The sequence below is a fragment of the Saccopteryx bilineata genome, chromosome 12 (genome assembly GCF_036850765.1).
Source record: "Saccopteryx bilineata isolate mSacBil1 chromosome 12, mSacBil1_pri_phased_curated, whole genome shotgun sequence".
Classification (NCBI taxonomy): domain Eukaryota; kingdom Metazoa; phylum Chordata; class Mammalia; order Chiroptera; family Emballonuridae; genus Saccopteryx; species Saccopteryx bilineata.
Genome location: NC_089501.1, coordinates 7,819,504 through 7,834,888, shown reverse-complemented (window position 1 = coordinate 7,834,888; position 15,385 = coordinate 7,819,504). Strand labels below are relative to the sequence as shown.

Sequence of the window (15,385 nt, the reverse complement as noted above, 5' to 3'; positions counted from 1 at the left end):
CCCCAGGTAAGCACAGTGGAAGGGAACCAACCCCAGGTAAGCACAGTGGAAGGGAACCAACCCCAGGTAAGCACAGTGGAAGGGAACCAACCCCAGGTAAGCACAGTGGAAGGGAACCAACCCCAGGTAAGCACAGTGGAAGAGAACTAACACCAGGTAAGCACAGTGGAAGGGAACCAACCCCAGGTAAGCACAGTGGAAGGGAACTAACACCAGGTAAGCACAGTGGAAGGGAACTAACCCCAGGTAAGCACAGTGGAAGGGAACCAACCCCAGGTAAGCACAGTGGAAGGGAACTAACCCCAGGCAAGCACAGTGGAAGGGAACCAACCCCAGGTAAGCACAGTGGAAGGGAACTAACACCAGGTAAGCACAGTGGAAGGGAACTAACCCCAGGTAAGCACAGTGGAAGGGAACCAACCCCAGGTAAGCACAGTGGAAGGGAACCAACCCCAGGTAAGCACAGTGGAAGGGAACCAACCCCAGGTAAGCACAGTGGAAGGGAACTAACACCAGGTAAGCACCGTGTAAGGGAACCAACCTCAGGTAAGTACAGTGGAAGGGAACTAACACCAGGTAAGCACAGTGGAAGGGAACTAACCCCTGCTCTCACTTACTCTTGGGAAGTCATTTAACATCTTTGTTAATTATGGATCTATTTTCTGTCTGTAAAACATAATCTGATTATTATTTTGCCTACTTCACAGATTTATTGTGAGGGTCAAATGAAGATATGTTAAATTATTTTACAAATTATAAATACATTACCAGAAATAACTTGACCATCAGCTACTACTTGTCCTTGGGTAAATGTTTGGTATTAGCAAAGGTGAGAGACTTGATTTCTCTGGGTGTGTTCACCTTGTACCAAAGAGAATTTTTCTTAAAATCTACTCATCTTTGAAAAAGGCATACAAATAACTAACTACAGAAGCTATGAAAGAAGTAGTTGGTGAAATTAATCCTGCCATAATGGATCTATAGTCCAACAAAAAATAGTTTCCAATGGTTCAGATATGCCTTTCAAAAATGTGTGACGTGAATCATTAGATCAAAATGTAGCCACATGCCTAACTGGTGATGGCACAGTGGATAGAGTGTTGACCTGGGGCGCTGAGGACCCAGGCTTGAAACCCTGAGATCACCAGCTTGAGGGTGAGCCCATCCAGCTTGACCGTAGGATCATAGACATGATCCCCTGGTCACTGGCTTGAACTCAAAAGTCATTGTCTTGAAACTCAAGGTAGCACTAGTTTGAGTAAGGGGTCAATGGCTCGGCAGGAGCTCCCCAGTCAGGGCATGTGTGAGAAACACTCAATAAACAACTAAAGTGATGCAACTACAAGTTGATGCTTCTCATCTCTCTCCCTTCCTGCCTATCTCTCTCTCCTGAAGAAAAAAAAAAAAAGATATGGCCACATACTAGGTCATTTTACCTAGTACCTCAGTTTCAAAATACCAAGTGGCTCAGAGTACTAAAAACTAGTCCTTCTTTTCTCCCCATTGGTCATCCCAGATGCTTCCCTAACACCTCTGACAAAAAGAGAATAAGGAGAATTCAGAAATCAAAATTACTCTTAGATCCGGGGCATCTCTCTTCATGTTTCCTTAACCTAATTCCTCAATGAAGTGGGCACAGGAACCCACAGTGCTGAGGATGTAGTTTACCAGCTGACCCCTTGAGTACAGTCATTTTTTTTAACTGTGTTATGAACTTTCACTAAAACTTTTAACTCAAGAAAAATTGCATGAACATCCAAAAGTATACTAAAAGCTACAAAAGATCTGGGTTCACATACATAGTATAATAAAAAAGAGAAATTTATCCTAGTATCATTTTTGTTTATCAGCTATGTTGAACTATAAATATATATATATTTTTTCAGCCACAACAGTTAAGAAAAAAGAAAAAGACATATTATGCAATTTTGAGCAAATTCTGCCAGAGGCAAATATTTTAGACAGTGCTTATTATTGGTTCAATATAAAGAAGCTGAATTTGCCTTTGACACTGATATAAGCAATTTAATTGCTTAAGCACCTGAAATCTTAATTTCCTATGAAACCCTTCCCTCTCCCCTCATTGGGAACTTACTAACATTTCTCAAATAATCTGTTGAACAGAATTCCCGTTTCCCCAGAATTATCTCACAAATGAATGTAATGCTTCTTTGTGTCAAGGCCACTGGCTTTTACTATTTACCTAATTTCTGCACCCATCTATTGAAAAAGAATTTATTGATGTTGGAAAATCATTGCACCATTTTTATCCCTGACTATGATCTGTAAGCCATCTGAAGCAACAGTGACCTATAAAGTTTTTCATATTGATGTCATTTGTTCCTGTCTTTAAGTTGTCTTTGTTTAGGTTTGGTGATTTTTAAAATACCAAAGCACACCATTAAACATTTCTTCTGTTTAATGATCTGATGGCTATGTTGACCCTGTCTTAAAAGACCTTGAAATTCAGGAGTTCCTGAATTGCAATCAGCATAACATTTAAGGCCAAACACCTGATCTATCTTGCTCTTCTAAGACGTTTTCCAGTATGAAAGAATATCTTTGTTACAAGCAAAACCAAGGAAGCATACTCACCAAGTGAACATAAGGCACAAAGTATCCAAAAAGTGCAACTGGTATTCCAACTGCCCACACTGCATAAGCTGTCACTTTGAAGATGGCAAAATTGAAAATTTTTTTTGGAGGACTGAACTTTCTCCTGGAAAAGAGGGAGACTCTGTTGCCTCCTTTGATTCCGCTCTCTTTATCTCTGACACTGGAAGCAAGAGGTCGGTAAGTAAAGCCAGCCAGAAAGAGAACAAACATGAAGATGCAGAGGACCCTCAGTGTGTGAAGGAGGCCCACATTGTCGGTCAGAAATCTTAAAAGGAAAGGCAGCAAAACTGTGAAGATACTGCTGCCAGCGGTGACAATGCCATTTACCAGTCCAAGGCGCTTCTTGAAATAGTGTCCCAAAATGACCAATGAAGGCTGGTATGCAAAGGAGCAGCCACAGGCAAATATGATTCCATACGTAAGGTACAGAGGTTCGATGGAACTGTGTAAAGATGAAAAAGATGGAAAGCAGCTTTCATTATTTTTATCATGTGCTTCGTAGAATAAAACTATCGCATATAAGTGGGGCTTTAGTTAATCAGTGTATTTTCTACAAGTAAAATTTAATTAAACACAGGTGAAAAACGTAATAAACCAAGAATGCAGCACTAAAATATTTTTATATAATCTGAATGGTTAATTCAAAAGCCTCAATTATGTGAAAAATGACCATTATCATGATCAGTGACTTTGTTCCTCCTTCTGTTTCCATGGGTTCCCAGTAAAGCACGCAGCGCTGGGTAAATCTGTTGTGCTCTCCACAACTCATACAGCACAGTGCTTAAACTAACAAACAAAAAACTTACTCTTAAAAAAAGTTTAAAAAAAATTATAATTTAACTATGAAAACTCATTATTTCATGGAGTTTTCCCAGGCACTTACTAAGCAATCTAGTCAAAGAAAAAGCTACATTCTATATTTCTCCCCAAGGTCATGTCAGCAGGTTTGTACAGAACAGCAGTTGCGTCTCATTTTTGCTGGTCTAAGGGCTACAGACCAACCTTTGCCCTGTATTGCACAGTTCTCAGTATTGTGCAAGACAACAAGAAACCATCTTCTGACAGCAGGAAGTCTAAACAGAGCCTGTTCATTGGTGATCCCAGACTGGAAGCTTTAAGGCCATGTACATCTCAAAAAAAAATAATAAAGGATTAAGAATTTTATAGTTTAACCAAGTAATGTAATTATACATTTCTTATGAAAATAAAGGATCATATCACTACATTCTTTGAAACAATTAATGTAAGGAGTAAAAGTGCTCAAGTTTTTTTTTCTTTGAAATGTCCAATTCAAAAGGCTAATTATCAAGTAGTAAAGGGAAACTATTTATTAGACACAAATATAAAGTTGGTTAATAATTAAATTTTGGACAATAACAGTAGTCCAGCAATATGCTGAGATAATCACAAAGAACTCGAGAATCTGATAAAGATTAAAGCATGCATGCAACCCTCTCAGGTGGCCTTTCCCCTCTATTAATCCACAGCTAGCAGCATCTTTCAATCAGGCTCAAAAGTCACTCCCAGATTAACTTGACTCACTCTGATCTCCCATTACTGAATCTCCACCCTTTATTCAATAAACATATATTCAGCAGCTGTTGTGTTCTAGGTACTTGGTGAAAAAAATATTTAAAATGTGGTTATGCCCTACTCATAGTCGGCTTAGTAAAATAAGACATTTACCCCATATAGTACAGGACAAAATACAAATACTATTTCATTTATTTCTGCATCAGTTTTTCCACATAAAGAGTTTTTCAGATAATTGCAACTTACTTCCTAAGGCACTAATTTATAATTTTATTTTTATTTAACTATAACGGAAAAATCTATTGTACATTACTCTGCCTTCTTCAAAGTGTATATTAAAAATGGTATCAGCCCTGGCCGGTTGGCTCAGTGGTAGAGCGTCGGCCTAGCGTGCGGAGGACCCGGGTTCGATTCCTGGCCAGGGCACACAGGAGAAGCGCCCATTTGCTTCTCCACCCCTCCGCCGCGCTTTCCTCTCTGTCTCTCTCTTCCCCTCCCGCAGCCAAGGCTCCATTGGAGCAAAGATGGCCCGGGCGCTGGGGATGGCTCTGTGGCCTCTGCTCCAGGCGCTAGAGTGGCTCTGGTCGCAACATAGCGACGCCCCGGAGGGGCAGAGCATCGCCCCCTGGTGGGCAGAGCGTCGCCCCTGGTGGGCGTGCCGGGTGGATCCCGGTCGGGCGCATGCGGGAGTCTGTCTAACTGTCTCTCCCTGTTTCCAGCTTCAGAAAAATGAAAAGAAAAAAAAAAAAAATGGTATCAGCCCTGGCCGGTTGGCTCAGTGGTAGAGCGTAGGCCTGGCGTGCAGGAGTCCTGGGTTTGATTCCCAGCCAGGGCACACAGGAGAAGCGTCCATCTGCTTCTCCACCCCTCCCCCTCTCCTTCCTCTCTCTCTCTCTCTTCCCCTCCCGCAGCCAGGGCTCCATTGGAGCAAAGTTGGCCCAGGCGCTGAGGATGGCTCTATGGCCTCTGCCTCAGGTGCTAGAGTGGCTTTGGTTGCAACAGAGCAACACCCCAGAAAGGCAGAGCATCGCCCCCTGGTGGGCATGCCAGGTGGATCCTCGTCGGGCGCATGCGGGAGTCTGTCTGACTGCCTCCCTGTTTCCAACTTCAGAAAAATACAAAAAAAAAATAAAAATAAAAATGGTATCAACAACACAGTAGCATCATGAATATCAATTTCTATACAGTTATACCATAAGCACTGTAAAATTATCAGCTAGAAAACCAGGGAGCCACAAATACAAACAGAAAACATTCTTTTGCATGCCATTTTAAATTATTTATTTATTTTTTTAGAGCAGAGAGAGAGATAGAGAGAGAAAGAGAAACAGAAGGGGGGAGGAGCAGGAAGCATCAACTCCCATATGTGCCTTGACTGGGCAAGCCCCGGGTTCTGAACCAGCGACCTCAGCACTCCAGGTCAAGGCTTGATCCACTATTTGCATGACATTTTAAAATGCTTAGTGCTAGGTGAGATTAGCTTCATATCTCTCCCACAGAGTAAATTACATAAGCTTTAAGATGGCATTTCACTGCTGCTGAGGCCTTTTCACTCCTAAATTTCTACCTCAGTAACAAATGGTTCAAATTGTTGAAGTTTGACAACTGAATACATGCAGTGTGTATCAGTAAGATACCAGTCATGTGTGTAATAAGGATTCAGAGAAGGGACATTCACACGACCTGAGATTGCTGGAGAAGGCTTGCCTAAGAAGGCAGAACTTGAACTAAAGGAAAAGTGGGTCCCTTGTTCGACACTTGGAATTTATATCACATTTCTCCTGGCTATATATATTGCTCTAAAAGTCTGATTGCTTTTTATCAGTGGGTTAAATAGTGAAACTAAATAGAAAATATGAGAGCATTACATGTAGTAAGGTAAATATGGTTTCAAAACATTTTGTTTCCGGTAGGGAGAGAAGAAAGAGAGAAAACCGAGTTGTAGTATAAAACACATTTCATAATTTTTATTTCTCAATCATCAAAAAAGTTTGAAAAAAACTGTTTGCTATAAGTAGGTTTGTACATATGTGTTTGTCTACAAAACGAGGTAGTAAATACCATGGGTTTTCTACCTCCTGGTTCTTCTTCACCAAAGCCTGAGTATTATCACATTCAGCAAGTGGAAGGGCCACCAGTGCTGACAATGGGAACCTGGAAGCCTCCCGACCAAAACAGGTGTCTGACAAGGTGGTGATCTAGCACAATGCTGTATTAGTGCCAAAGAAAGAACTAAAGGGAATTGATTTCACAGAATTTCCCAAGCATAATCTTATTTCAAACAAAATTGGTTTTTGTTTCTTTAAAAGACAATTTTAGAAGAAATAAAATCATAAAGGCACTTGAAAGAGGCTCAGTTTAGAGTTGAGGAAGGGGTGTAGGTAAGGGTAGGTAGGGGTGAAATTAGTAAACTAAAGATTCTGTTGACTAAATCCAGAATTTTTAAAAAATAGGGCAAGAAATGTGTGTGTTTTTTCCCCAATGACTTCAATAATGCTTTTCAACTAGTGCATGAAAATAGCTAGGGAAGGGAAAGAGGCAGGAAATGAAGACAAACCACTAAAGTAGACACAAGATGGAAATCATTTTATGAGGTTTTCTTCTTAATCACCTCCTGTTAGCCAGAACAACCTAGTAAACCCGCCTTTCTCTAACTAGGGATTGTTCTGATGATGCCAGGCGATTTACTAGTAGAACTAGAACTGGAAGGAGAAGTGCTTCATACAGTAATATCTTTTTTTTTTTTTCTCCTTTCATTTTTCTGAAGCTGGAAACAGGGAGAGACAGTCAGACAGACTCCCGCATGCGCCCGACCGGGATCCACCCGGCACGCCCACCAGGGGCGATGCTCTGCCCACCAGGGGGCGATGCTCTGCCCATCCTGGGCGTTGCCATGTTGCGACCAGAGCCACTCTAGCGCCTGAGGCAGAGGCCACAGAGCCATCCCCAGCGCCCGGGCCATCTTTGCTCCAATGGAGCCTTGGCTGCGGGAGGGGAAGAGAGAGACAGAGAGGAAAGCGCGGCGGAGGGGTGGAGAAGCAAATGGGCGCTTCTCCTGTGTGCCCTGTCCGGGAATCGAACCCGGGTCCTCCACACGCTAGGCCGACGCTCTACCGCTGAGCCAACCGGCCAGGGCCAGTAATATCTTCTTTAGTGCACATCTTTTAACAGACACAGGGAAAGAGTATTGACGTTTTTTATTTTAAGCTGCATTTGAACACTTTGTTTTGCTATGATTTTTTTAAATTTTAGCATGTTTTTTAAAAAAATACACAAGGAATTTTCTACCTGGGTTGAAATAAATAGCAAAGTTTTGATTCACTAATAAAAATATTTCATATCAAGTCTATCAACAACTGCTTCAACATAGCACTTATTGTTCCCTTTGGGCTCAGACTGAGCTGACCTTTAATGTTATTGCTTTAGACAACACTCACTGTTACAAATTATTTTAGGATTTTTATGTGAACAGAAAAAAACAAAAGGAGCAACATTTTTCTTGCTCCAGGGAACATATATATATCCCAACTGACATTTAACTCTCGGGCGCTGCAAACAAATGCAGTCAATTTCTCAAGCTCTGATTTGCTGCTATAGACAACAGTGTGTAAGTCAACTGCTTATAGTTTAAGCAGCGGAAAGGAAGATTTTTCCTTGTAAACAGCACAGTTTCTGAAAGGAAAACCTTAAGGTATCTAAGATTTCTTGAAAAGCAACATAAAGAAACCAAGTCCTCACCTCACAAAAGAACTGGACATAAGTCCAATGAATCCAACAGCAGCACCCACAACAGCTGTTTTCCGACAACCAAATATGTCTGTGAAGACGCTGACTATTGGGCAGCAAAAGAAAATCATCCCCATGCTGAGAGAACTGACCCACGCTGTAACGAGAAGAACAGGGACATTACAACATGGTAAATTACATGCGCACTTACGCCACAAGCTATAATACATATTTAGGAAAATGTTAATGCAGAAAAGATATTATCCAGATCGATGAATGGGGGAAAAGTTGGAATAAATTAGTAACAAATACGAATCATAGGTCAATGGCCTGGCCAATCCTTAGCATAGCAATTGTTTGTGTTTCATCAAATTCTTGAAGTTTGTATTCTTAAATAAATCAAACATTCTTCTATGACCCAAACACTTTTCATCTCTATCCTGACTTCTATGGTTTTAAGCAACTTCTACTCTATGAAAAGAAATTCATTTAAAAATAAAAAAGAGATACATTTAGGAATGCATGCCATTTTTTTTAACCCTTTGAGTAGTTTTTTTTCATGCTCACTGATCCCTGGGAGTGAGTTTTTTTTCCAAAAAAATGAAATTAGTTCCAGTTCCAGTTTTATTAACTTAAAATGTTTGTTTGATAACCAATTTATGGAAACAAGAACAACATACATTTGTCTTTTTTTAATGTTGCCTTACACATGTACGATCATATTCTGGATGGTCAGGAGGCACAAGGACATATATGAACATTCGTACTACTCAAATTAAGCGAGAGAGAGCGAGAGTGCGAGAGAGAAGCAGACAGGAAGGGAGAGATATGAAAAGCATCAACTCATAGTTGCAGCACCTTAGTGGTTCATTGATTGCTTTCTTATATGTTCCTATACTGGGGGGCTACAGCAGAACAAGTGACCCTTTGCTCCAGCCAGTGACCTTGGTCTCCAAGCCAGTGACCTTAGGGTTTTGAACCTGGGTCCTCAGCATCCCAGGCCTCTGCTCTATCCACTGTACCACCGTCTGGTCAGGCAGGAATACATGCCTTAAGAAGTAAAACTGCAAAGAAACTATGACCACTGAAGTAAGGATAGTTGTTAACTACCAGGAGAAAGAAAGAAAGAATTATTACCATTTGGACTTAGTACTTAAGAACTGAACATTTTCTAGAGCCTGGGCTTAGTTCTTGTGCTAAGGGAATCAAGTCATACACAGGTAGGCTATTTGTGGACATGGATAATAGTTACTGGGTACTCACAGTATTTACAAATCCTACCTACATTTTATCTCCTTTCTAAAAGTATGTTATCTTTCATAATTAAAATATTAAGAATAAGAAGTCATACTTTCCTGTCCTGATTCTGTAAAAACCAAAACAAAAGGAAACCAAAAGAGAAAGAAACAAATCCTGAGTTAAAATTGTAATTTTGTGCCAAAGAAATGAGTGATCTCAAAGGATATCAAATCTATAAATCTTTAAAAGTATAATAAACTAATGGGGCTTAAGGGCACATGAATCTGGGTCCAAATCCCCCAACTCTGTAACTGCAATGTATCTTTGGGCAAATCACTTCCCCGAAGTCTGTTTCTTACCTCAAAAGATAATCAAACATATAAATGTTTCCAGAATTACTCAGGTTTAGAGAAAATGTATCTATATACATCAGTATCTAGCACAGAAGCACTTAATAATTTAGAATTTTAACAACAAATTATCTTATAAAATAAAACATGATCTACAAATCTCCATCAAGCTCTGAACATTTAGTACATTACTGTATTTCCTCAGCAAAGGACGTCTAAACTCTGCAAATGATCACTTCTTAAGCCTGATCTGTGGTGGTGCTGTAGATAAAGCATCAACCTTGAATGCTGAGGTTTCTGGTTTGAAACTCCAGGCTTGCCTGGTCAAGGCACATATAAGAGTTGATGCTTCCCACTCCTACTCCTTTTCTTGCTCTAAAAGCAATAAATTTAAAAAATTTTTGTTTTAAATGATCATTTCTTTTTCTTTCTTTTTTTTTTAGAGACAGAGAATCAGAGAGAGGGATAGATAGGGACAGACAGACAGGAACGGAGAGAGATGAGAAACATCAATCATTAGTTTTTTGCTGTGACACCTTAGTTGTTCATTGATTGCTTTCTCATATGTGCCTTGACCGCGGGCCTTCAGCAGACCAAGTAACCCCTTGCTCGAGCCAGCGACCTTGGGTCCAAGCTGGTGAGCTTTGCTCAAACCAGATGAGCCCGCACTCAAGCTGGTGACCTCAGGGTCTCAAACCTGGGTCCTCCGCATCCCAGTCCGATGCTCTATCCACTGCGCCACTGCCTGGTCAGGCTTAAATGATCATTTCTTAATAACAATGTCCAAGTCAAGCTTTATCCAATTTCCAAGTCCAAGACTACCAATTTCATTTATTTCTTTGCACTTGTACACTTCTTTTACTCTGTATATTTTAATCAGCTATATTTCCTTTCTTCACTTACCAGAAACAGACTGATCTTAAGACAAAACACAATGAAGAGACTGTACAAACAATGACCTAAGGTGTTGTTAGTGGGAGGGCTGGGAGAATTCAGAAGTGGATAGTAGAGAGAGGCAATTGGCCAGATGAGTTAGCACAGCTCCAGTGCCAGATGTGCAGAGCTGTTTAGTATGGGTCTGCTTAAGGAGAAATAAGAATTTTTTTTTTTAAGATTTTATTTGATTAGAGAAAGGAGAGGAAGACAGAGAGAGAGAGAGAGAGAGAGAGAGACAGAAAGAGAAAGAGGAGGCAGGGGGAGTGGGAAGCATCAACTTGTAGTAATTGCTTCGCATATGTGCCTTGACTGGGCAGGCCAGGAGTTTCCAACCAGTGACCTCAGCGTTCCAGGTCAACTCTTTATCCACAGTGCCACCACAGGTCAGGTGCGAAATAAGTTTTTTAGTTTATTATCTTATATCAAAATATCCCCAATTTGTAATAATTTAATCTTATTCAAAAAAGTTTAGTCATCTATCATATTAATGAAACAATCCAAACAACCTAAGCAGACTAGAAGAATAACATTTTAATACCTATTTTTGGATACAGGCTCTTTCACAATTAAGTAAAATGCTAACACTAAACAGGAGACCACATTAAGAAATACAAGAGCATATGCCTGATCAGTGGTGATGCAGTGGATAGAGTGTCAACCCAGGATGCTGAAGGCCCTGGTTTGAAACCCTGAGGTTATCAGCTAAAGTGCAGGCTCATTGGCTTGAGCATAGGTGTGCCAGTTTGACTCAGAATCATTGACATGGTCCCAGGGTCACTGGCTTGAGCCCAAAGGTCGCTGCCTTGAGCCCAAGGTCAATGGCTTGAGCAAGGGATCACTGGCTGGGCTGGAGCCCTCCGGTCAAGGCACGTATAGAAGCTATCAATAAGCAACTAAAGTGAAGCAACTTTATGAGTTCATGCTTCTCATCTCTCTCCTCCCCCCTCCCTTCCTGTCTCTCTCTAAAAAAAAGAAAAAGAAAAAAATTCAAGAGCATATCATTATATAAGCCAAAGTACTTTCAAGAATAAAAGCTCCCGGCCAGGGCACACAGGAGAAGCGCCCATTTGCTTCTCCACCCCTCCGCCGCGCTTTCCTCTCTGTCTCTCTCTTCCCCTCCCGCAGCCAAGGCTCCATTGGAGCAAAGATGGCCCGGGCGCTGGGGATGGCTCTGTGGCCTCTGCCTCAGGCGCTAGAGTGGCTCTGGTCGCAACATGGCGACGCCCAGGATGGGCAGAGCATCGTCCCCTGGTGGGCAGAGCATCGCCCCATGGTGGGCGTGCCGGGTGGATCCCGGTCGGGCGCATGCAGGAGTCTGTCTGACTGTATCTCCCTGTTTCCAGCTTCAGAAAAATGCAAAAAAAAAAAAAAAAAAAAAAAAAAGAAGAATAAAAGCAATTCTTTATGCATTACTATAGATTTTGATCTGCTATACCAAATATGAAAATTTTTACAGATTTTTTTATTTTTTTTATTCATTTTAGAGAAGAGAGAGAGAGAGAGAGAAAGGGGGGAGGAGCAGGAAGCATCAACTCCCACATGTGCCTTGACCGGGCAAGCCCAGGGTTTTGAACCGGTGACCTCAGCGTTCCAGGTCGACAGTTGATCCACAGCACCACCACAGGTCAGGCAAATTTTTACAGATTTTTATGTCCATTGAACAAGTACTAACTGCTGGATACTGTAAAATACAACTTTATTTTTGTCTCAATTATCCTCTTAAAATTTATGCAGGGGGAAATGTTCTCCTGCCACTGTATGTCCACTTCAGCAGGTCCACATGACTTTTCTAGCCAATGTTAAGTAACAGAAAGACCTGGGGTCACTTCAATTAACAAACCAATCTTCACTTGATAATCAAACCTTTTTTTTCCCAACCCCTCTGGGAAGAGAATAAAATCAGTTCTGATCTTTTCTCTATGACTTCTCCTCTCCCTCCCATCCAGCTGTTATTCTTCAAAGTGGGCACAGGAGAGAGGTATTCTGGAAAAAAAGCAGGCAAGAAAATTCCAACTTCAATGGTCCTGCCAAAAGGACTGTCTGATGATGTATAAAGCTGACTCTTTTTTCTCAGAGGTACTTCTTTTTTTAAAAAAATTTATTTATTCATTTTAGAGAGGGGAAGGAAGTAGGGAGGAGAAAGGGAGAGAGGGAGGGAGGGAAGAAGGAAGGAGCAGGAAGCATCAACTCCCATATGTGCCTTGACCAGGCAAGCTCTGGGTTCTGTATTAGTTGCTTCCTGCATGTCCCTTGACCAGACAAGCCCAGGGTTTCAAACCTGCGACCTCAGTATTCCAGGTCGACGCCTTTATCCACTGTGCCACCACAGGACAGGCGAGCTTTGGGTTTTGAACCGGCAACCTCAGCATTCCAGGTTGACACTTCATCCACTTTGCCACCACAGGTCGGGCGCTCAGAGGTACTTTTGTGTGTTCTTCAGAGACTCACTTCAAAGTTTTTTCTGGCTGTAGCTCTAACAATGTGGATAATTCATCTGCCTCCTGGTTTTCTGGCTGTCATTTTAAAGACTCAGTATTGGAGCCCCGCTGTCCTTCCAGGCAGTTTATTTGGGCAGGAGTCAACAGTCCCAGGCTGCCCCTCTCCTCCACTGGCCTGTCTCTAATCAGGAGGAAACACTTATATTTCTTTTGCCCTGACAAACACAACAAATTCCAACACAGCTACCTGTTGGACAGCTCTTGCCATAGGAACAGTTAGCCAGCTAGTTTTCTCCTTCTTTCCCAGGGATTCAGGTCCCCATTCTCTGCACCTTTTAAATTAAAATAATATATATTTTTGAGAGTACATTTATTAAAGCTGGAACAGTGAAACAAGGAAGAGCCTAGGATAGAACAATCAACAGGGAAGAGACTAGGTGGGCTGCTCTGGCTCTCTAGAAACATTATGGGGAAGACGTGAGCCAAGGTGGGGCTGCTGTCAGCTTACTGGAAGTCAGAGAAAAGGGGGCTTTGGGGACAGGTTCAGGCAATTAGCCACTGCCCATTGCTCCCCTGGCTACAAGTCTCATGGGGACCCTTAGAATTAGGAGATGCACGCCTGTGGGAGAGGGAAGAGAAAGGCATAGCCATACTCCCAGGAAGGAGAGCACACTGAAGACAATTCTTTGAATCTCTAAGTGATCCTTTCAAAGCTCCTCTCACAAGACAGCAAATGAAAGAGCACGCATGCTCACTTCTTCCATGGGGTAGAAGGAAGCCACAGCATAATTTTCTGAAGGAATCCACACAAAATATTCTTCCTTGACCCATTAAAATTCTTTTTATGGGTTTTAGAGCTTCTACCTAGTTCTTGAACACAAAATACCTCACCTTTAAATTTCACATTATTGTATCTTAGTGACTTAGTTAAATCCCAGTAGTGTGTTCTGTTACAATAATTAGCAATAGATGAAGTTAGATCTATTTTCTGATCAAATTCAAGAAATTAATTCTTCAATGAATAATTATTTGCCATTGTAAACTCATAAAATTTCTAGTTTTATAAAGTTTTAATCCAGTATCCCAAAGAATCCAAGGTGTTATGGGTTCATATACACCATAAAAATATAAGACTGTTACTCTCTTTCACCTCTTCCTAGTCTGACTGGGATTACTATTAATAAAAACTCAAGTGTTAGCTGTTGAAATGATAAAATATTTTTGTATGCCAAAGAATGTAGTTATTAAGTTCATTTAACAATTGAGAAAGTCAAATACATAGTCACTATATCCAGCAAGGTAAAATCTTATTTAAAAAATGCAAACTAGACCTAGTACCTCTACGTAATTCAACCAAACACCCACATGGGGTTTCCTAAAATTGTTGAAGAAATAAATCTTTTCCAATGAAAGAGGTGCTATTTAAATTATGGAATAAGGCTTGACCTGTGGCGGCACAGTGGATAAAGCGTTGACCTTAAATGCTGAGGTCACTGGTTTAAAACCTTGGGCTTGCCTGGTCAAAGCACATGTGGGAATTGATGCTTCCTGCTCCTTCCTCCCTTCTCTCTCTCCTCACTAAATTAAATAAATTTAAATTTTTCAAATTAAACTATGGAATAACATTCTCTCCCATCATATTAAAAGTGCCAATGAGGGGAGGGGGAGGGGCACAAAGAAAACTAGATAGAAGGGGACAGAGGACAATCTGACTTTGGGTGATGGGTATGCAACATAATTGAACGACAAGATAACCTGGGCATGTTATCTTTGAATATATGTATCCTGATTTATTGATGTCGCCCCATTAAAAAAATAAAATTATTAAAAAAAAAGTGCCAATTAATGTTTAAGCACTATCCTAGGCTGAGGAGATTTCTCTACCTTCAAATAATTTTCAGTCTATTAGCATATATGCAAATAGAGGTACAACCAGAATACCAGAGAATATGCTTAATTCCTTAGGAAATATAGTTGTCAAAAGTGTATAATAGGCCCTAGACGGATTGCTCAGTGGATAGAGCATTGGCCCAGCATGCAGACATCTTGGGTTTGATTCGTGGTCCAGGCACACAGGAGAAGTGACTGACCATCTGCTTCTCCTCCCATCCCTTTTCCCCTTCTCTCCTCTTCCCCTCTCACAGTTAGTGACTCAATTGGTTCAAGCATGGGCCCCAGGCACTAAGGATAGCTCAGCTGGGCTGAGCATCAGCCTCAGGTGCTGAGAATAACTCGGTTAATTCAAGCACTGGCTCCAGAGTGGGGTTGCCAGGTGGATCCCAGTGGGGCACACGTGAGAGTCTGTCTCACTATCTCCCTTCTTCTCACTTAAAAGAAGTAAATAAATAAAAATAAATAAAATGTTTAATAGTTGTACACCTGAAACTAATATAAAATAATATTGCATGTAAACTGTAATTGAAAAATAAAAAATTTAAAATGTATACTAGGCCCTGGTCAGATAGCTCCATTTGTTAGAGCATCGTCCTGAAGCACAGAGGTTGTCAGTTCAATCCCTGGTCAGGGCACATACAGGAATAGATCAAT

General features: G+C 41.1%; 1 protein-coding gene across 1 annotated transcript in view; it reads right to left on the bottom strand.

The window, feature by feature from the left end:
- Window positions 1–15,385, bottom strand: part of SLC16A10 (solute carrier family 16 member 10) — a 157,667-nt gene that overhangs the window by 72,565 nt on the left and 69,717 nt on the right. Inside the window, exons 2-3 of the mRNA XM_066247767.1 lie at window positions 7,888–8,032; window positions 2,596–3,058 (exon numbers count right to left, since the gene is read on the bottom strand). Coding sequence (XP_066103864.1) covers window positions 2,596–3,058; window positions 7,888–8,032 — 608 coding nt within the window. The remainder of the gene's footprint in view (window positions 1–2,595; window positions 3,059–7,887; window positions 8,033–15,385) is intronic.